The 23,652-nt window shown below is 38.9% G+C and overlaps 2 protein-coding genes across 2 annotated transcripts; one reads left to right on the top strand and one right to left on the bottom strand.

The window, feature by feature from the left end:
- Nucleotides 1-20,855, bottom strand: LOC140944582 (uncharacterized). The gene is made up of 18 exons (XM_073393703.1): nt 20,829-20,855; nt 19,988-20,185; nt 18,755-18,967; nt 18,034-18,106; nt 17,197-17,293; nt 16,327-16,611; nt 15,015-15,187; nt 13,721-13,870; nt 10,675-11,495; nt 10,265-10,309; nt 8,916-9,055; nt 7,152-7,637; nt 6,163-6,336; nt 4,893-5,157; nt 3,679-3,769; nt 2,647-2,714; nt 1,593-1,742; nt 1-1,024 (listed from the first exon to the last, which is right to left on the bottom strand). Exons 1-18 carry the CDS (start codon nt 20,853-20,855, stop codon nt 923-925), a joined length of 3,558 nt encoding a protein of 1,185 aa, XP_073249804.1. The 3' UTR covers nt 1-922.
- A 638-nt stretch (nt 20,856-21,493) lies between these two features.
- LOC140942932 (transcription initiation factor IIE subunit beta-like) lies at nt 21,494-22,616 on the top strand. Its single transcript, XM_073391952.1, has one exon. It carries the CDS (start codon nt 21,574-21,576, stop codon nt 22,447-22,449), a length of 876 nt encoding a protein of 291 aa, XP_073248053.1. The 5' UTR covers nt 21,494-21,573; the 3' UTR covers nt 22,450-22,616.
- The last annotated feature ends 1,036 nt before the right edge of the window (nt 22,617-23,652 follow it).

Here is a 23,652-nt window from a genome sequence, read left to right as displayed (position 1 = left end):
TTCACAAACGATATACTTTATTTTACACAAAGAAATATAAATAACTATGTACAATTCATCAAAAGGTAATTGCAGATCTCAATATAATTTGATGCAAACCGATATCAATAGGTCCCCGAGAATCGTGCCATTTTACAACCCATTAAGAAAATACCGAAGGCCAGCCGCGATCTAATATTCTAACGCGTTCTCACTTACTATTACGTAGAATTACGTATAGTATAAAGTGGAAAACAAGGCAAAATTTATAAAATAAGTAATTACTGTACATTAACACGTTTTCTCTTTTATTTCATCAAGAATAACTAGTTTCTTTTTGTAGAACACTGGGACCGCTTTTCCGTTTTGAAAAAAAGACGTTTTTCTGTTCTTTCTTTTTTGTTGAGAAAGACAGTAAAAAAAAACTAAAAAGCATTGCTGGCGAAGCATCAACGTTTGAACATTGTAAACGACATATTATGGCTTTGAGGCACCTTACTCGTTTCCTTTACCGCAAAAAGTCCCTCATGTGACCACAGTCAAACGAAAGAAAAATAGCCTACATCCCCATTAAACTCCACCCCACTACGGGTACACTTAATTCAAGTACCTTTTAGGGGGTGGGGGAGGGGTTTCCCCATTCAGAGAAATGCAGTGCTGCAGTTCTCCTCTTTTTGACGCGGAAAGTGACTGTCAGACGTGGAGCCGGATTTCAGAGATATGAGAAAGTCAATAAGAGCACAGGTAGTCCTTAATCCTTGACTAGACTGTGGTTTATTAATTTGATCTTATTTTTTATATATATTTAAACAGAACTTCTCTATGGGTATCACGGGTTTTTACGGATATGCCCCTATTTTTGAGTTCTGATCCAACGTGGTGTTACTATGCTTTGATAAAAATAAAACAAAAATAGCACTGAAATGAAGAAAAGACCTTCGTGTCAAAGCATAGAAAATACACTGTTGGAGTCACTTAAGCTTCTGTCCAGTCTAGGTTTCTTGGATGCTGGCTGTTCTATTACGGAATTAGTTCGCTGGATTTTCTGCGGAAGAAAATAAGGACGTTTTTTAAAACCTAAGATTTGGACCTCTTGTAATTGAGCGCGGGTTGACAAGCAAGGTTGTAACCGGTGTGAGCTTTGTTCCGGTATTAGCTTAGCTAACGATATTCAACATAAAAAGGAAAAAGGGAGTCATTTCAATATCCTTCATTACGGAGCTGTAGGGAAATTTTTTGCCAGCTTGCTTGTGTAAATGCGGAATTAACACAAAGCCACGTTCGATTTAAAAAGTGAATGTGCGGGCTGCTTTAATATCACAGTGCGCGATTTTTTCAAAAGCTAAATTGCACAAGACACCGTAAGAAAAAGCAAAATTTTGTCGTCATTGTGTCCAAAATTTAACGCTGTAGTCGTGCAGTGTGAGGGTAAAGAAATGCGTCAAAAAGCGCGACTTGCAGTGTTCAGTGCTGTTTTGCACTTTTGTTGTTGTTGTAGTTGATACCGATGTCGAACTTGCGCATAGTTTCTTGACCCTAACATCCCCAACAGCTCGCTACTTCAGGAATATTCTTTACAGAAAGGAAAATTATTTTGCACCGGTGGTTCTTACCTTTGCGTTTGAGTTGGTCTTGCCTTGTGGTGAAACTGTCTGGAACACAAATCCTCGCGTTGTACCTGACGCATTTGGTGTGTTGGACGTTAGGGAAGACAGGCGTGACAGTGTGGTCTTGTTGTGCTTCAGGAATGATCCTTTAAACGACTGAAAGAAAATAAATGAGCGAATCAAAGAAATTTCCCCAATTTTATTGGCTTACAGCAGGGGTATTTCAGCTTAATTTGAAATACCTACATGTGAAAATTACAAAAGCTTTGCGGGGAGTAGAATAAACAAATAATAGCATGATTTGTACGTGATTTTTGGCATAAATACCCCTTTTGATATTTCAAAATTGTCTCAAATTTCACTTGTATAACAATTTCGAAATATCACTCGTGGTATTTATGCCAAATATCACTACAAATCATGCTATTACCTATACAAATACAGTGACTGACTGAACTGAATAAATGGATAATTGAATCTGATCCACATTGCGTGGCTTAAGATTTAAATCAGTAAATGATAATTTTTCAGCTAAGTGTGGCTTTTTTTCCTCCAAAATTTTGTATAAGTATTGTTTTCAATTTTTCTTGGGACTTACAATCGTCCCAACAGAAATAAATGCAAACTTTTGGAGGGAAAGATGTAGCCATTCATATAGCAGCCTACGAGCGAGCCTCCTTTTGTCAAGTAGGCAGAAGAAAAGGAGGGGAGGCTCTGCCTGAATCACGTCAATCCTTTGAAGTCGCCGAAGCCCGAACTTTTGGACTAGTAAATCTTGCTTTCTCTCGTCAAACTGGTTTACGGAGTGCGAGCATCTGTTTACTGATAAACCGACGATCATAACTGAGCTCGCTGTACTAAGCGCACGGCTGCTGGACCTGAGTTCAAATTTTTTCAAGATTTCAAGAGTTTCAAGATTCTTCTCGATTCATGCAGAGTCTTTATCGACCACCCCAAAATCAAGCAAGCGAAAGAAGCTATCGAGCGGTGCACTTAGGTGACAACGCATTTCTGTTGAACGTTGGTGGTTAAAGCTGCCATGTCCTTCAAATCCACTCACCGTCTTTTTCTTCAACACTGGTGCAACACTGTTCTTTGGATTGACGATTGCCTGAGGCTTACTTGGAGCTGTAGGGGAAACGAGAAGTACATATGAAAGACAAAACAAGGTGAATAGAAAAGAAAAGGAAGTAAACGTGCCATGACCGACCAATCAGTTCTCACCGTAGGGTTTTCAATGATTCTTAGGACAACTTTGAAAAGAAAATTGAGAGCTTTTGATACCATGTCGGGTCAAACACTCGCAACGTTTCTTCATCATTTAGAAATAATTATAATAATTAGCAATTATTGGATTCAGCTTTCGTATCACTATGATATTAAAGAATTTTGCAGATAGAGATGGGCGTTATCCACTGATACGACAGACAGTAACCGGTCCAGTGGTATGTATTTGTTTAAAGTATTAACCAAATCACTATATAGCAATTTTGCACTTTTTGATTAGCGCCCTTATTTTCAAAAACTACATCAGGTCTTCGTTGTTTGGGAACAAAATTTTGAATCGTTTCCGGACAGTTTCGGAAGGCGGAATCTTGGCGATAAATGAAGCAGGTGTATCAACATTTACCCAGAAAGAGACGAAATTTGGCTTGTCGGTATTTACTGGTAAGGAGAAAACATTTTCTTATTGAATTTGCGACTATTAAAAAATTCACTTTGTGAACACAGTCAATAAAAACGTAAACAAAGCTCTTACAAAGTGAGGTCTTAATATATGAAAAAAAATTCTTTTCCATTTTATTGAAATAATTGGGTAAATACTAAAACAAAAATCCCTTTCAACGAGTTCTTCTATTTCGTCTACTCATAACGACGCATGAAATCTAACGCCATTTTCTCCAGCTCTGCTATGCTATCTTCCAATTATGGCCAGCCACAGCTGGTTATGAAGAATTAGCCGCGGGATTACGCCGATCCGGAACGGTGAAATGTTTGAATGGATAATAACAATTTTTATGATCACAAACGAAAATAAATTACATTGAGATTGTGTGAGCAAAATAGGTTGAAATACTTTAACTGCCCTTACCATCTGGTAACTGACTGCTTGTATCTTTAATTTTGCTCAGAATATTTTGGCTGCTTTCATCGAGGTCCAGTACATCAGGCCTTTGCTTGTCCTGTTGAAGAAAAGACAAACTTCGAGTTTAACTTTACTGAAAAAAGGAACGGGAAAATTGCAAACCACAATGTTGCAAGCCGTTTTGGCGACGACAAATCACTTGCAGAACATCATTCACAGATGATGCACATGGACATTTAACAGCGAATATGAAACAGGGTCATTAGTGTAGCCATTGAAGTGGAACAGTAGGTTATTATCGCATCCTAATCTGGTGTTCCTGTGGCACAAAGGCAGAAATTTTCGAGCTATCACAAGCGACTGCCGATTAGCCGCCCCTATTAATTTTATCAGGGGCATCTCGGCCGCAGGAAACTGGACTCGTTTTCGTTTCCTTTAGTCTCATTTTCGTGCAGATGTCTTGCTCGTAGAATAAGACGAACGCGGATCCATAATCAATGATTATTACTAGTTTGTAATAAAGTCAACTCTCTCCAATCCGACCCTAACTGTCCCTCTTAAAGAGGTATCCGGCTTATAGAGAGTTAAGGAAACGACACACCAGTAATAGGAAGAAAATAACACTGAACTCATTGGCAATAAATATACGTCTGTTTTACTGCTGCAGAACAGTTAAAGTGGAACAATTTCAAGTAAGATTGGAATCAATTTTGCTAATGAGCAATCAAACGTTCATCAAAAGCAAACTTCTACGGCTTAGTGGTCTAAACACGAAACAGTATACACTCTTCAAACTAGAAAAATACTAAAACAATATCCTGTTCAAAACAATGAAAAAGTGCATTACAGTAGACCTTTTTACCGATACGGCGGCCATATTGAATTTATTAGAGTTAAGGAGTATTACGGGATGCCCAGGGGGCACTCGCTCCGTATTTACGCGCGTTTTTCGGGCAAAAAGACAACTTCATTGTATAATTCTCGAGAAAAAGGCGATCATTATCAAATCTAAACATGGCACAACGATCTTTTTCCCCATTACAATCTTTTTCTGGGAAAACTTAAAGAACAATTGGCCCGAAAAGCGCGCTTAAATACTGAGCGAGTATATCGGATCGTGCTTATGAACCCTGGGCATCCCATAATACTCCTTAAATCTAATTAATTCAATATGGCTGCCGTATCGATAAAAGGTCTATTAAAATGGTTTTACTTTACACCTTTTCCTCCCTGAGGAAAGCTTCTCTTTCGTATCTTTCCTTTCGTCGCTGAATTTCTTCATCAGTACTTAGTTCAATAGCAGTGCCATCTTCATCGTTCCAAAAATCTTTGTTGCCAAAAAGTCCGAACTGTGAATTTTCGTCAATTCCTCGCCACCGGAAATGTCTCGTGCGACCCTGTCCATCTGTGTACAGGTCTCCATCAGGTAGGAACATTTCTTTCACCGCTCGCAGGTCGGCATTGTCCTGGTCATGAATTGATTTCCTAGTAAAGTAAGATACATAAAGGTAAAGGCGCACATGGGCCAAAGGCCCACAAGGCCGGAGCTTATCCCGGTTTTCTTAGCTTGAAGCATACCTAGGAATATTGCTACTCTCCCCTGGACGAGATGCTAGTCCATCGCAGGGTTACCCCCAGCAGTTTGTCGGCGGTACCGATTTAAACACCCGGGTGAAGAGACACAAAGTGGAGTAAAGTTCCTTGTCTAAGGAAACAACATGACGGGCGAGACTTGAACCCCGGACCTGCAGATCCAGAGTCCGAGGTGTTAACCGCGCGGCCACACACGCCTCCACAAAGTAAGATACATAAAACATAGTGAAGCAGGGTTTTTGATAAGATTTTAAGTATGTGGCAAAAACTTTGCAGTAGGTGGAGAAGGAAAGCCTAAAGCCAAATTCAAAGCCTAGCTTTGAATTTGTTCAAGAATTATTAAAAGGCTGTAACAACCACTCTACCGAGTGTTTCTTCCGATATCCAGACACCTCATGGTCAGTCTTTAAAATCTCGGCGACGCCTCGTCTGTCAAACCACTTCTCGGTATCTGGATATCAGATAACACACCGCGTGTAGTGTTTGATAAATTACACGAAAACTCCAAACAGAAAAGGCTTTAGGCTCACAGTCGTAAGTGAAAGCTCGAATTTTTGTTGTTACTAAACGTTCTTTATTATCATTAGTGTCCAGTGGTATTTAATGTACTGTTCAAAAAACGAGCAGGAGCGTATTAACAGGTTTAAAAATTCGAGGGAAAGCCGAGAGTTTTTACACCTGATAATACACTCCTGCGAGTTTTTTGAACGCCTTCAAAATCTCTGATATAGATCAACTCATTTTTACCTTAATATTTAGACTTGGGGTTATTTTGCTCGAAAAACCTGGACGTAAAGTTTAGCCGTGTCTTTATCAGATATAGAGATACTCATTAAACATTAATTTCTTTTGTTTTTTCTTTATGAATTATAAATGCCTTTTTGAACTATCACTTACATGTGAACTTTGTTGATCTGTTTTTGAAGTTCCTCGCCTGACGGCAACTCCTCAGCATCAGAATCTTCTTCCAACAAGTCATCATCAGTAGCGATATCTTCATCTGCATCAGAGCCCACATCACTCCCTGACAGTTCTGCCTCTTCCTCCAGGAAGTTCCTCTTATCGAAAATGCTGTGAATTACAAACAATGAATGGAAATTAAATCCGCAACGCCTCATAAATGCGAATCTGGCTTTTTCTACAAGGGAGTTAATAAACGAGTCACTGACTGGAAACTATTTATTATTGTATAATCTCAAGCCACAAGCAGAAGCAGTCACAAATGAAGACACCAGATGTTTCGTAACACGATGAACCAATATTTCGGCTGCATTCAACTGCCTTCATAAGGGTTATAAAAGCGGTGAAAATTGTATAATGTCAGAGGAAGAACAGAAATTTTCACATTGGAAACTGCTATCGGGGCTTGATCTTAGGTCTTGACAAGAAACATGGAGGTACATTTTTATCCCTCGCGAGGTTGGGTTTATAAAATTCGTCCGGCGCGAAGCGCGTGGATCTTAACGGCCAGTAAAATGGGTGCACTAATGATCATTCATCATCATCACCATCATCATCATCATCGTCGTCGTCATCGTCGTCGTCGTCGTCGTCGTCGTCGTCGTCGTCGACGGAGTCGTCGTCGTGTCGTCGTCATCATCACCATCATCTTCTGTTGGATCTCTCACTCTACTTTTACTCAAATTTGGTGATTTTGTAGATCAGAAGAAATGTATAGAATAGAGAAGATGGAAACTGCGGAAATACAAATTTACACGAAGATACGATCATCGCCGTGTAATGGGTTCAAAATCCGTTGAAGCCCCGATATATATTTCGGGTTAATTTGCAATTGCTAAAATTGCTATTACAGTGCCACGATCATATCTTCATTTTGAAAACGAGAAGCAATCCATTTCGTAAAAACTACGTATCTTTCCACCTACCTTTTTTTCTTTGTCTCATATTTCTTCCCATATTTCCGTTTTATCATCAATTCTTCAAGATCACTCTCGTCTTCTACATCGCTTTTTTCTCCAATCTTATCGTCTTCGTCCTCATCACCAACATCACTAGGACCTTTGTTCTCTTCTTCATCCAACTCAGATTCAGAATCATTTTCCATTTCCTCTCCACCATCAGCTCCAAGATCATTTTCGTCGTCAGTAAACCTTCCTGAGCACAAATCCAACAGTTCGTTCATATTCCCATTCGTTTCTTGAGTGTCAAATATTGCCTTTTTTTCCTGTTTCTTTCTTTCAGTATTACTGTCACTGGCCTTTGGTGTTCCTGTGTCTTCACTGTCGCTAAATCTTCCAGAACACAAACCAAGCAGTTCCTTCATGGGCGGCTGGGTGCTGCTGTTTGCGTTGTCGTCATCTTTGAAGAGCCTCTTTGTTTTAGTTTTACTCTTTTTCGTGGAGTTTATGAAGCTGAATGGGAGAAAGTTGGTGTTAAATTGCATGAAGGTGATTAATGTTAACAATCAATCAGGCAAAATTAATCCAATGTGGTTTCCATGAAGGAGAATGCATCATAATCTCGGCTTTTAAAAGGACAAAATACCATGGTACTGATGGGGAATGCCGCATGCCTCCAATTTTACTTTTCAGGGGCACGGCGTTATTTTTTGACAAGGAAAAGAACATTGATGATCTTTCATCATCAGTTGTGATAACTCTTTGGTCTGGGGAAACCTGTTTATTCCTATGAATTCATCCCACACGCCACCTTCCGGACTGGGGAATAGACTTGAAAATTCCTTGTGTAAATCGCCGCTCTAACCCAACGTTAAAGGGGTTATGTCACCAGGATGTTGCTGCTTTAGGTCAATGCTGTGCTATAGTCATTAGTTACCCATAAACAAAATGCTCCTATAAAGTTATGATGAACATATCAAACAAGTTTCATCAGGAACCACTAATCATAATAACGTTTTGGTCTTTTTGCGCGCATAGCATAAAAACTTGAAAAAACTGGCCGACTTCAATCCATGTCCATCCTTGCCATCCATATCAACAGACGACAGGAAATAGTTTTAATGCCTAAATATAGCCTTAAATAAGAAAACTGGACCATTATTTTGGAATTTACGACAACTGATGGGAAGACACATTTTTAAGCTTTCATAAAAAGATAGGAAATAGCGTGACTCTGAAGCCTCTTTAACGCTACCGAACCTGCTGGTAAATTTTTTTTCCTTTCTAGAGGGAGTTTCTCTTGTGTCGTTAATTTGAAAAAAATTGTAATTGCCAACATTTTTATGGGATTTTATCCCCCGCCTCTCCACATCTGTATTTAGCACAGGTCTCTTGATTCCAAGGCATCTAAGCTTATTGAACCTCCTTACATCTTACCCTTCAGCCTGTGCTAGGCTCTGAGATGGTAAGGACGTCGTAAAAATAAGGCCAATGGAAAAAAGGACGCGCATGATTCCGAAAGGTGAGCGGCAGGGGGAAAAGAAAGACCGCATTGTCTCTTCGCAGTCCCCGCGCGTTTTTCGCATCAGTTTTCACGTTCTCTGCAAATACTCAGTCTCGTACCCAGACCAATTCGCTCTATCCGAGTGAGCATAGGAGGCTTAGAAGCGAGCGCCACCTTGGCGAATTTCCTGACAAGCTTGACAGGTGACGTCGCATCCAAAATCGCCGAGGACGACTGGGGACGAAGCTGCGCATTACTGCATTTTTAGCCTGGAACGGGCTACTTACCCTTGTGTGTTCAGTATCTGTGTAAACTGAGTGTCCTCGTCAAGAGTGAAGTGAAAATCACTTGACGTGGCGTCTGTTGTATTTATGTCCTGTTTTGAGGTCTCTTCTGCTGCTCGGGCACTAGCGTCATCAAAGAGATCCTATAGGAATCAAAGTGTATTAATTTTTTAGCGCTTTCGATGCAGTGTTAATTCAAGGGCGGCGTATAAGTATGTGTAATCAAATGGTGACGAGTTTAAAGGCTCGGGAAATTATTAGGATTTGGAAAAACGCGCGTCAAATTATTCCCTAATTTCACGAGTATACCATTTGATTACCCCTTAATATCGTGGGTGACGAATTACGTTTGTTATCGTGGATTTTTGACATGTTTATCCTGGTTTTATCGTGTCGATCTCAAATGTTTAGAGCTTAAATTTGGCTTAACTTCAGAATTTTCAGAATTTTTTTGACAAAATGTGTGTTTAGGTTTTCTGAAGCGTCTTTCAATGCCTTGACATCTTCATATACTTTGAAACTTCGTCGCTATCTTAGCACTGACACTTACCTTTGTACGGAAGGTTGCAATTCGGCAACGGCAATTTTGCAATTATAGAAAACGCTGAAATTGCGCGCCAAAATTAAGGACAGTGTTCGTACAGATTTTTTTCTTCCAGAATTGAAGACTTTTTCCGGACTTTTTCTTATTCCAGACTCAAGGTTATCAAATAGGTGATCAATATAGACCTTGAAAAACGCAGGAAGGTTTTTTTATGGTGTGCTACAAAGATTTTACCAAAAGGAAAAAAAATCATTTCAATTGTTTTCTTGAAAAACGACTCAAGACTTTCTTTCTTTCCAGACTTTGTCTCCATTTTCCAGACTTTTTCTAGCTCTGGAAAATTGTTGGGCAAATTTCAGCACTTTTTCAAGAATTCAAGACTCTGTACGAACCCTGTAAGGAGTAATTCGACACCCATGAAACTATATCTTAAATCCCTGACAAAAATTATGTTTAGTCACTTGTAAATATTATCTAAAATAAATAAAAAAGAATCTCAAAGCTGCATAGTCTCGCTTTCTTGCTGAGCTAGAATCATAATTATTTAGATGGTGTTGATTACCGGGTGATACTGTGGTTGCTGTATTTTTTCTTATAATCCTCGCATAAACAGCGCAATCTTCTGATTGGATGCGGAGTTTAAGATGAAAAGTATGTTATTCACACTCTTCCTTCCTTTCTAAGCTCTCAGGTTACATTTTAACAGTGGGTTAGACTTTATTCGAACATTTGTTATCTCCCATTCGCATTTACGAAGTTCCTGTCAATGCGGACAGTTTCATATAATGACGCACAATAGACACAATACCTGCGAATCCTCAATTGGAAGAGTGAGCTGAGATAATTTACCAGGCTGAAAAAAAAAATCAAATTAACAGATATAATTTCAAAAATAAATACGTAATAAATACTTGATCAACAGGCTGAAATTATGGCCTCAAAACACACAAAGACAAATCCAGACGCCACGAATAGAAGTACATTGTGTTGTATTATCATTTTCTTACAAATTGAAAGGACGTTTTTCAAGTATGCAATCTAGCTTTGCCAGTTTTACATCTGGGCTCCCTTTCTATTTCTCACTGTTTTGTTCTCCACAGTATTACATTAAAGTTGTTATTATTTGCAAGACCTTAAATGGACTTAAACTGAAAAGGAGAGAAGAAAAACCGAAAGGCGCGGAAAACTGCAAGGCCACAAACCGTTATATCTGCATACCTTTTTTGTTGAATTTAAAACGCCATCGCTATTCATGCCGATCAGGTTCCTCAGTCTTGAATAAGATGAAAACAACTCCGGAGTTTTCTTACCGGAATGCAGCTCATTATTTCCCTGGGCATTACCTCCCCCTTGCCCAGGGGGAATTCTGCTACTGTCGCTACTCGCTTCAAGACTATTGGCACTCTCACCAAATTCCGAACCCAACAATCCTCCAAAACTTGACTGACTAGATTCCTGCGACACCTCGGAAATGTTTGTCAGCGACTTATCAACTTTAAAATCGATTTTTGTCCTGGTATTCGAAGACATAGGGAGGCTAGGAAAATTGAAATTAGACTCATCACCATCTTCTACGCTATCGAGACGAAGACAAAGGCTGGCTGTGCTGTCTTCACTGTCTCTTTCCGCGTTGCTAATCTTTGGCATAGAATCATTGCTCTCCCCTTTAGCATCAGATCGAGATCTGCTATCGCCAAAAAGATCCATGGTTTTATCATCCACATTGAAGTTTGGCAATTTAGATTTGTTATGCTTCTTTTTTGATTTAAGCTTTGCTGTTGGCTTCGACAAACCATCGTCGCTAAATACAGTCTTCTCCTCCGTACTGTGGTCGTCGCTTTCGTCTCCATCGCTGATATCCCCTTCTGAGCCAGAATCAATGTCATGGACAGCAATGTCATTGTCATTATCGCTTTCATCCGCCTCATCATCTATAAAAGCATTTTTATCTTTTGCTTCATCCTCAAGATCGCTTTCTCCTTCTTCCTGTTTTCTTTCATCGTCTTCGTTCCATTTGTCAAGCTCATAATCAGAATCGTCTGTAAAAAGTAGAGAATTAAAGAGGAGAAACTGAAAACTTCGCAGCGCAAATGAATAATAATAATGATGATGATGATGATGATGATGATGATGATAATGAGATCACAGTGATGATGAGGATGATGATTATAAGATGATGATGACGATGACGATTATGATAGCGGAGCTCAACGCGCGCGCGAGCGTAGCCCCATACCTAGGAAAATGTGGTAATCTACCCATCCGAGAAATTTTGGTAATCACGTGACCGTACGGCAAACCAACCGTCCGTCCACACCACAGGCATACCAATGTAAAATAAGTCAATCAAAAGGGATGTCAATCCAAATGCAACTCGAGGTTATTTTGGCGGGAAATCGCATGGCCACCCGCGTCCTGACAACCAAAGAGTCAATAAAGACGAAAACGAAAAGCGGAAATTGTTTCTGTATACGTGTTGTGTAAAGTATTAAGCTTAGATTAATTTTCATGTCCACAGATTTGGAATATAGAGAAAGAGAAAGACAGAGAAAAAGAGAAAATAGGTGACAGGCCAGCGAAGCTCAACGAGAAAAAGAACGACAGACAGCCACAGCAAGAGATAAAAAAATGGAGACGTTTTTTGTTGGAAGAACAACATGAAAATATTGTAGCGACGGTAAGAAACTGAGAAATGCTAGTGGCCACCAAGGTGAAAATGGGCGGCAGAGAGAAAAAAGCGACATTTACTCCATTAAACGTGTAACTAGGAAGTTTCACGTTGTACACATGTAGTCGTGCAAAACAACGGTAAAGAAATGTACAAAAAAAAATGCCCTGCGCGTGCAAAGTTGCTTTTTTGCAAATCACACCTATTGTTGTTTTTTCACCGTTCTCGTTGCCTTTCCCGCTTCACATTACACGACTTTACATTTTGTTTGGGCAAATTAAACTATAAATATGATCCAGAACTTTGCTCTTAGCCCTAGCTAAATCTACTGCTGGTTTTCAGTGTCAAGCCATTCAAAATAGATCAAAATAAAAATCAAAACCATTCGACAGAAAAAGTCCAGAATCTGGGAAATGAAAGGAGGTAAATAAACAAAGACACTCGCCAAGATTTGGGTCGAAGGAATAATTCGTATACGAGATATCCGAGGAAATGTTTTACCCAAATTTATGGAGCTTTGTATGGCGACGCCATGCTGGAGCTCATCCGGATGAGGTCCAACATGGCGGACGGAAACCAACAGAAAGATCTGTTACCGAGTTTTGCTACAAAAGCGTGAATTTACTCCCCGAGGAACTTATAAACATTAAAGTAATACTTTTTTCTAATACTTGAACTGATTAGATAGCAAAATTCCTCGAAAAAAGTCGCTTTATAAACCTAAATGACAGCTCTCTCTCGGCTGTCATGTAAATGCTGCGTCACGCAAAAGCTTAGAAATTCAAGCGTACTCTATTACAAAACCAAAATTTGTTTGAAAATTAGTTTTCAGCTGCTCTTATACACCATGGAAGTAAAATCTCCGTAGGATCGATAGTTTTGTGGTTTGAATTTTAGTGACGTCACGTGAAAACCAACAAATCTATATATTAATGATGACAATAATGATGATGGTTATGATGATGATAATGATGACGATGATGATAAGCACTTACAGTGTATGTGTACTATTCCAGTCTGAAATTGCAATCTGCTACAACTAGCCTACAGAACAAGAGTTATTTTCCGCCTACACGCTTGCCTTCGCTAGCCTAAAAAAGGCGAAGATTACAGGGTACCTGAAAGTATTCGACCCTACGACTTTAATTCAAAGACACTAGTCATTTTGAAAGGTGCAGGAAGGGAGGAATTTGTCCCAGTAGTTACCGAGTTAAGTGGCACGAGAAACAAATGTTGCAAACGTACACTCTGCTTTCTGAAAGCAGGGAAATGTTAGGAATTCAAGGAAAAGCAACCTGCTTCCTAGACGGAAATTTTGGTTTGAGCTGCATCAAGAGAAAACTATCAATACCTTAAACGCGTTTTGCAAAGTTAGGGTAAAAAAGCGCCCTTTATGATCATCGGATTATCGGGGATACATCATGTACTTTAATAGACTTTTAAATACGCGAACAAATGGAAAAGGAGCTCAAAATTTAACTTTTTCTTGTGTAGTCGACGTATCGCTCTTCTACCAAAATCTCGGATTAATAAGCCATAAAATGAGTTGTAATTTAATCTTTGACAGAGATAATATAAAGATTATTCATGCCAAACCTTCCTCCTCAGTCATTTCTTCTTCTTCCTCTTCCTCACTAACTTCTTCGTTGTCAAGCTTTCGTTGGCTTTCTTGTATTTTCCTTCTTTCAGCTCGATTAACTTTCATTTTTGCTTGCAGCTGTTCCTTGAGAAGTAAAAGTCTGGTCCCTGGAAATGAGAGACATATCACAACATAATTCAGATGCGGTTAGGTATGGAGGAACAAGGGTGGACCCTGTCAAGCCAAAAATAATGTTTAACTCCATTAAAGGCTTTGCTTTGTTTTGCTTTGCCCTAAATCTATTTACTTGTGAAATCCTATATAGTTGGTCACCCGAGGGGATGAATGGGGGAAGAATGACAGAGCGAATGTGTCAGATCAATCTTTTACAACTTCAGCTGTAAACTGTACAAAATTGGAAAACATTCTTAAAAATAATAAAAACATGATTTACAAGCAGTAGTAAAAAATAGCATAAAAACTTTCTCACTGCTTCATTTTGTCAGAAGTAGGGACAAGCGTTTTTTGGAAATTGAAATTCATAAAACCGTGCAAAATACATTAAAATTAATTGATTATTGGGTAGTTGTAATGGTAGTGGTCAAAACAAGTGTACTCAACAACAATCCTCAATGACTTGGGGTAGCCTGTGTGGGAAGAGGATGGCTGAATACAGGCTAGACTTAGAGTCGAAGGGGTGTACAAGACACCACCTATCTGATGAGCCTGATGGATGCAATTTTTTGGCATAAAAATCTAAGATGAGATAGAAATGTTATTAAAATGTCCCCTGAAAATTGCATTGTCAACTGCACTAGGGCATTAAAGTTCCATACTTTTTTCATTGGGATTAGAGTCAGAGAACTATCAGGGTTCGTACCCTTTTTTGAACAAAAAATTCAAGGACTTTCAAGGACATATTTCCCATTTTTCAAGGAATCCATTTAGTGCAAAAAAGAGCCTTGAGTCTGTGCCTTTTTTATTTCTTCCACAAACATAAGCATTTTTATCCTGAAGGTTTCATATTAGGTACTTGAGAATCTGGGTTGGATAAAGTTAGCACCGAAATTCAAGGAATTTCCAGCACCAACTGCAATTTGCAAGGACATTCAATGCCTTGAATTTTTATTTTAGATTTCAAGCACTTTCAAGGACTTTCAAGGTGCATGCAAATTGTGGACTATGCAAATGAGAGACCATCTTTTCTGGGTGGCTACATGGAGACACCGCCAGTCTTTCTCTAGATTGGGCATTTGATAGGTCCTTGAATTCCTCTGTACAATACTTTCAACCATTTCCCTAATGACTCACCAGGTGTTGCTGTTTTTAACTTGTCTTCAGAAACTATAGGTGTATTTCCAGTAGGTTTGGGTGTGGTTTCACTGGCCTCTGAAAGCACTTCATCTGGTTTACTTTTTTCTTTGTTTAAAGGTTTGACTGGAACTGGGGTTTTCTCCTGAGGCTTTGAAGTATGTTTTAAAAATCTAACAAAATAACAAACATAGCATGACTGTCATTTGTGATATTTTGCAAGTGTCTCCAGAAAATTTTAAAGAAAATTAAGCAAGGTGTCTTAAGTGTTTAATTTTGTAAGCCTGAATACAGTGAAACCCTGCCTTACGGCCACCTCGTTAATACGGTCACCTAGTTGTTACGGCACTTTTTTGGCCGCCTTGCAAAATGGCCATGCATTTTCTTGTAAAAAAAAACCTTGTTAATATGGTCACCTGTTAATACAACCAATTTATGGGGGGCCATTGGTGATGGTATTAATTAACGAGGTTCCACTGTAGTTAATTCCAGTATCTCTTGAGCGACTGAGGAAAGGTTTTTAACCATGAGAATGGCACCTTAAATTACCCATACACTGTATGTTATTTTTGATAGCAAGTTAACTTTTATCAAGAAGAAGGTTGAGAGACAAATACGATGGATTTGCTATCCACCTTACAAAAAAAAGGCTTCTCTGTGAGTACATGTAGCTTATGCTTTGGAGACAACTACCCAGCGATTTTTGCCAGTTGATGGGTCTTCTGAAAAACACTGTATTTTGACAAGGGACCTCCAAGGCCAGGCTGTGGCTGATGCGCTATATGATAGTCTGTGCTAGCGGCAAAACCCACTGGGCTTGCTCTAGTTTGCAAGCACAGTTTGCCAGCTTTTTGGGAGAAAAGTTGACTAAATTTTGAGTTTGCTCCACACAGCATCAGGCCTGTAAACTGAGGAGACTTCTCAACTTTTTGGCCTGTCTTTTCACACCCTTAAGTACATGTAGCTGTTGTATGAGTGATAGATTGCAGCAAAAAAAAAAAACCTGAACCAAAATAATATTGGGTGATGGTCATGGCACAAAGATGACTGTAGAAAAAATGACTCAGAAACTCAAGAAGTAGTCAAATTCTTACTAAAGAGTACACTCTCCACATAAACTTATAAAAAGGTTTGAGTTGAAACTAAATGGGACTTCGGAAAATGTACAATAATATTCTAAACCCATCTCATATAACTATGGTAAACCCTTTCATTTAAGAAAGCTCATTTCCAGTTTTATATCAGTCCAACAGCACCGCGTAGTGTGCTAATTTGCCATTACAAAATTCCACCCTATAAAAATCCTGATTACCTTTCTCTCAAGCCCCACACTCCACTGTTGACAGGTTTTGATAATGAGGGTGTGTAATCCATATCTAAGAAGAAGGGATCTGTTGCAGCACTCAGTTTGGGTGTGACAGCTTTGAACCTGTTCATTCCATGAACAGCTCCTGTGGGACTTGCAGTGTCACCGGCTGTTGGGCTCAACATTTCTGGCCCTTCTATTTCATTACCCTTGCCTGGTATAGTTTTGTCATCAGGTGACAATTGAAGAATTTCTTTATTCGTAGCTTCTTTAACTGTCTTTGTTGTGGTCCTATTTGAAAGTGGTATTTAAGTGTCAGCAAGAAATATTCACTTTTATATCTTAAACACTGGCAGATTAAGGCAACAACTTTCTGGCAAAAACACTGTGAAAGAAGTCTGTAAACTTCCGTAAATTAAATCAAAATACAAAGCCATCAAAAAATTAATACCAAACTTTCTTCAATACAAGTTGCATCAAAGAAGTAAACATGCACATTAACCTCTTTTAGTAAGGCTGCTGAGTTACAGTAAATCACTGAGAGGTGATATGGTGAACATGTCTCATTAACATCATCCAGGGCTGTGACTTACATGTACACTGTGTACAATGTAGGGTTGGGCGCCGGGAATTTCTCCCAGCAACGAGGAGTATGACCCTTGACTACTTTCATAGGAAAATATAACCAATAGAAATCCCTAGCTGTTTTCTACTTGTATTAACCTGGCAAAATGAATCCTTATTGACAGCCCTGATTGTTACTTGGTACATTCACTGAATCAAACAGTAAGCTTTTTCCTAACTGTATTTTTGACACAGGGTGTGTCTCGTTTTGCAACAATGATTGCATGAATTTCAATGCCTTGTCAAAATTACCTTTCAGCCTTTTTCTTTTCTGTGAGTGGTACTCTCTTCAGAAAGTGTGTTATGGGAAGAACTGTCGGCTGGTGGTAAGGTAACCGGACTGTTGATTCTGAGAACATTTGGAGAAAAAAGTAATAATGTATAAATTATTTTGATGCGCTTTCATAGCTGAACAGGTGCTACATTAACCCAAGTGAAGGAACCAAGGCTGAGTTGTCAGCAAGTTGGACTCGAACTCTGCTACACTGTATCTTGGGTTTGCATCCATTCTAGTGTGCATTGTGTTTAAAATAATCACTATTACATTTTTCAGTGAGAAACTACTTAATTTTTGCAACTACTACATGCTGAAACATCTAGCAATTGTTTGCACAAAACAGTCATTGTACATGGTGTAATTTGTATAGGTAACTTGCAGAGTAATATTTGTTACAGGTCAAAATTCAATTGAGGATAAAATTTTTTAACCGACATGAAGGTTGATTCTTTCCTTTGTATCCTAGCCTTTATTCATAAACAATTAGGGTAGGGGACAAAGGAAACAGATAACCCTTGAAGCCCCAATATCCACATACAAATTCTCCAAACTGATCTCTATACATTTCCTTAAAGAATGAGTTGAGAGAATTTGATAAAAGATCAAGGTATTTTCTCTTTGGTGATCATTTTATAAACTCTCATAACCTTTTCTCTTGCCAACGTATTGATATCTTTAGGCGAAAATTGATGTTGATCACTATTGGGACTTAAAGGGATAATCAACCTAGGTTACAAAAGTTTTACTTGAATTTAATTTTGACCCGTAACATACAGTGTATACAGCGTGTAGACAACAGTCAAATTACAAACCTCTAACCATTCTTTGTGTCTCACTATGCATGTTGAAAAGTTCTGCCTTTCTTGCTTTTCGAGGCTTTGAAGACTTGAAACAAAAAATAATAACTAGATAAAACAACTCTATGATTGAACCACGATAAACTTGCGTTTTATTCATCAAAACGTAATTAAGTTGTTTTGCACTTTATGCAGATTTGACTTTTTAGTAAGCTTTTATTTTAATAGTACACGGCATAAACTGCATAGTGCACTTAACTCTGTACATGTATAACTCACACTGTACAGTTGCATGTTATGGAGATGCAGATGCAGAGATGTAGATGCAGCTCCAGGTTAAATACTCATACTGAATTGTCAAGAAAAAGGGGAATACCATTCACACTGGGAAACCAGAAATATCAAGTGGACAAAAAATTATTAAATGACTGGCAAGGCCCACTCCATTAATTTTTGGAAGCTTTCCAATATACAGGACCTCGTTTGAAGGCAATGCATTCTTTCTACTCTTTTTAGTCACTTCAGTTGATTTGGCAAGACTGTTTCTTGAATACTTTTCCCAAAAGGTAAAACTTAATTCAGGCCAGGCATCTGGCACTGGGCAAATTGGCCAGCTGGGGAGATGAATCTGCTATCTCGTATAATTAAAGTATGGCGCAACAAGATGGTGCTCTTTGTTGTTAAAGGCTTTTAATTTCAAATAACTGCATTTTGTCAAGATATATTATGATTTTACCTTCCTTTTAGCATCTCGTTTCTTCCGCTTTTTGACATTTTTGCGAGTGGATTCATCATCAGAACTCATCGTTGCTGCCTCTTCTCCTGAATGACTTTGGCCATGTGATGGTGATTTGGGAGCATCGTAATCATCATTAGAAAGGTTGCCATCTTCTCTGTCATCACTATCCTCACCAATCTCCGCATCAAATAAGTCATCATTTTCAAATGGCTGAAGCAAATTCAAAAAACAAAATCTTTCACAAAATTTATCTGAAATGATGGTGTTGCCCTACAAAAAATGTCCATGTTTCTTTCATGGTAGTTTATCTTAAAAGTCCTTGCTTGGCTAGGAATACAGTAAACACCTGCATATAAGAACAAATGGATTAAGAACACCAGGCTGAAATTTGGCCAATAAAGCCCCATTTTTATAAGAACAAGATCAGCCTGAAAATTGTAACAATGGAAAAAGTGTCATAATAACAAAACATGTAAGTTTATGTTTGCAGATTACAGAATAATTACATGTTTTGGATAGTATCACTAAATAACAATTTAAGAACATTTTGAGGCTGATTTTTCATTAAGCGCCCGATAAATAAGAACTCAGTCAGTCTGACCTCCGAAATTGTGTGTTCATGCGGGTGTTTACTGTACTACATGTAAACACAGGCTTAAAAAGGGTTGTCTTGTAGTCTGGATACAACTAGATTCTCTTGCTGGAAAGGTAACTTTTAAAGCTCACTTGTCCAATGGGCAAGGGTGTACCTGTAAGCAAAGCACCAAGTCTAGCCGAATCATTACCACTAAGAATGATGAGCAAGAAGTGGCCACAAGCGAGCAAAATGTGAGTTACTCAAATTAAAAAGAACAAGCTGGAATTAAAGTTCTTTTGAAGCCCTGCTAAATCTTGCTGAACATTGTTTTAAAAATTTAGACCATGTACAAGGGCAGAGCTGTTGATAGGATTTCAAGTTGCTACTGGTACACGTAAATGAGTTAGAGGGCACAGATTTGATCAGCTAAGAAGTTCTTTTAGTCCTACATGTATTTTCTTTTTGTTTCCTATTAGCCAAGGAATATGCCCAACCCTCAGTCCAGACAGCCATGCAATGGAGTGCTCTCTTCCAAAACTGAACATAGTACTCAAGCTTACATGCACTCAGTTCAAGACAAAGGATCAAATTTTCTGAGAATATCCACACTTGGATGATCAAATCTGTAGTTACAAAAGCAAACATGAACTGACCTTTTTAACCTCATTTTTCTGTTTATGTCTCTTTACATTTAAAGTCTCCTCATCAGAACTGTCATCTTCATCTTCACCTGACTGATTTTCAGTCTGATCTTCCTTTACTGGTGAAGCACCAGTATTTTTCTCCTCTGTTGCATTGTCTTCCGTATCATCACTTTTCTCTACAAGCTCAGCATCATCACTTGTAGACAGCTTTGGAATTTTAATTCAAAGGGTATTTTTATTTTATGGTAAATACGTATTTAGGGTTTCTCAAGTGGTGGTATAGACTTGAGGACCCTCCCCTACTTCTACCAGATCTGAAGCCTATTTAAAGGAACCTACATTGGAGGACAAAAATCCTTGGGATGGTTATTGAAAACCTTCCTTCCACATCCCTAACATATCAAATATGAAGATGTAGCATCATATGCACTTCTGTAACAGTTTGGATGCCTCCAATGGCCCTCCCCTCCCCCCAAACACTTTTAGGACAGGGTAAAGTGTACAGGGTAGTGTCAGGGTGCACAAACTACAACATTGCTTGGGGGCGATGGGGGAAAGGGAGACAAATTAAGGCAGATCGTGTCAAGTGTCCTAAGAATTTTGACCTCTGGAATGGACTGGTGCATTACAGTTGTAACTGCAGCTATAACTAACTACAATCCCAGTCCAAAGTAGTCAAGAAGGTTGAACGGAGGTGGGATGCAAATGTTGGGGTGGCCCAACAAAAATTAAAATTATAATGAGGTAATCATTAATCAGCCACTAAGATATTTTTTAAATTAATATCTCAGTGTAGTGGCTGCTACACGTAATTACAGATTTTAAAAACCATGAAAAATCTTTCTTTTACACTCTTCCAGTTACTTTTTTCTTTCATGTGGCCCTAAAATTATGCTAAAACTTAAGCTTAAGCTTATTTTAATCGACTAGCCTAGTAAAATAAAAGTGTTTAATTGCATGTACACCCGGGCATGTACAGATGTATTTCCTGACCTTTTCTGCAAGTGCCTCTTGTTTCTGTCGTTCGTCTACCGTTTTAATACTTGTTTCCTCATCTAACCTGCTGTCTTGAGGTTCCCCGTCAGAATTACTTTCGAGAGGTTTTTCCACCCAGTCGGTTGCCGGAGATTTAGGAGAATTGTCTTCTTCTAGATCGCCATTTTGTTCGCCATCGCTGTCTCCATACTCGGCGTCGAACAAGTCATCGTTCACAAATGACTGTAAAATACCACACAAAATTATTCATATGATATCTGCTTTGTAAATGGAAAAGTTGAAAACAATTTTACCTGGCGAATGTCCACGGCAACAGCCATTTTCGCTTCTCGATTTCGCTGAATGAACCACTGCAAAACATACAAAAGCGAATTTCGCGCCAAATGCCGATACCTCGTTGACTGGTCAATACAATTTCGGAATTTTGTCGGAACTTTATCGGGGATTTTTCGGAAGTTGAACTGTGGGGTTACTATTTTTACACGGTTACTAAGCTTATTCAGTCACAGAACAGCAGAAGTTGCTGCCAACATTATTTCATTTTCTAGTAGTCAAAGTTTTTCTGATTTAAACCAAAAAAGTGAATCAAAAACTCAAAAATGGATCCTTCACTAATTAAGGACTTAAAAGACTTCAAGGCAAGAAGTATCAAACAACCAACTGTCGAAGCAAAGAAGTCAAAAACAACAAGCAGCGATCAACCAAAATCAAAACCACTGTCAAAACCTAAAGTGCCGAAAAGTAGTTACCTTCCTAAGGAGTTATTGCAACCAAAGAAACAAGCTACTCCTTCAGCGGACTACAAAACTCCCACTTTCAGAAGTAAGCATAAGTTTGCTGTGCTTGCTGCTATTGTAGACTTCATGAAAAGGCGTCATCTTGGACGAGAATTCGAGCCTTTGAGTGTCGACGAAATCCTCGATCGAATCAAGTACACTGATATTAGTCAAAACGATAAGGCTTGGCTAGGCAACGAGGCCTTGAAAGAAAACTCTAAGCTTGTTCACAAAGAGGGAAAGTTTGCCTTCAAGCCGAAATTCAGTATCAAGGACAAGAAACAACTTCTAAAATTGCTAGAACGACACGAAGAACAAGGTCTGGGCGGGATATTACTAGACGATATTCGTGAAAGTTTGCCCGACGCTGATCAGGTAGTAAAATCTGCCGGGCGTAGGATCACGTTTATAACACGTTCTACAGATAAGAAAGTCATCCTGTTCTTCAAAAACGATCAACACCAACTCCCTGTTGATGAAGAATTCCAAAAGCATTGGCGTGGGGTGTCTGTGGAAGGAATCGGTGAAAATGACATTGAGAAGTACCTGGTCAATGCAGGAATCACGACCATGCAGGACTCTGGGATAAGAAAGCCACAGCAAACCCAGCAAAAGAGAAAACCGAACAGAAAACGAAATTTCAAGAAACTGAACACGCATTTGGATGAGAGTACTCTAAAAGATTATTCACAAAGTTAACCTTGAACAACAATAGAATTATTTAAAAATTGCAAATCTTTCTATATCTAAGTGGTATTCCAATTTTAGCAGAGTGCCTGTGAACTAGCCTCCCATGCAGACACCTTTAGGGATTCGCCCCATGGACATCTGTGGGAGAGGAATGCGTGAAGAATCCCTGAGGACATCTGCGTTGGATGCTAGCTGTGAACTAGCCAAAGCAGCTAAGGAGTTGTTTACATGAGAAAACACACACTGGCTCGAGTTTCATACTGATATGAGTTGTATTTACATGTTTGCATGTTTTTTCCTCATCTCATGACCGACATGATGTTGCCATCCTGAAATGATGAAAACTATGCATGCGCTTCCTGTTCCAGTCCACTGGCAGATCAATTTCACACCAAAAAGATGTGGTTGTTCTTGTTTACATGATATTGTTGCGAAATTTTGTACCGGAGTGAAACTCTCGTTCTGGTACAACAACCAGGGTGAATTCAAACAGGGTGGTATCATGTAAACAAATACGGAGCCACAAGAGAGACCTGGAGTGAACTTGCGCTGGTGCATACGTTGCCCGGCTGTCATGTTAACACCCCCTAAGTGCACTTGGGTGTTTCTTGGTGTTGCAGAAACCATTGTTGGTTCACATGATGTGGGTATTGTTTAGTGTCATGTCAATCTTTTGAATTACGTCATTTGGTGATTGGACCTGTCTGCAACACCAAGAATTTAACCATTTTGTCTACCAGAGAACACATCAATATTGTCTCCGACAAAGGGGTAGGACTCTAAATGTCAGGTGTAAAAGGGCCCATGTCACATTTTTCTTAAAAAACACTTTCATTGTTGGTTAGTTGTCTTACCATTATGAACATTTTTCTAGGAAAGATAACTGGTTGTGTATTCCCTGTTCCTAAATGTGCCCCACCATGTCAGATATTCTAGATGGGTAATTGTTTACTTCTCTGTTTATGAAAGAACCAAAATTGACACACCCTTGTGACTTGTTACCCTTTTGGTGCAAGAACATAGAATTATTTTTTTAGAGGGAACCTGGCCAAAATGCCCTCAACATATTGCAACATTTCTACAGTACATATTTATTTAAGGGTACAATCAGTGAAGCCTGCCATTATGTCCATCACAAATTTATGACTGTAATAAAGTAGACTCAACTGCAGTTGGGTTATGTTTTTGATGGTTGAAAATAATATAACCACA

Source organism: Porites lutea, chromosome 7 (genome assembly GCF_958299795.1).
Source record: "Porites lutea chromosome 7, jaPorLute2.1, whole genome shotgun sequence".
NCBI classification, from domain to species: Eukaryota; Metazoa; Cnidaria; class Anthozoa; order Scleractinia; family Poritidae; genus Porites; species Porites lutea.
The sequence above is the reverse complement of the archived record's forward strand: the minus strand, read 5'-3'. Positions and strand labels throughout refer to the sequence as shown.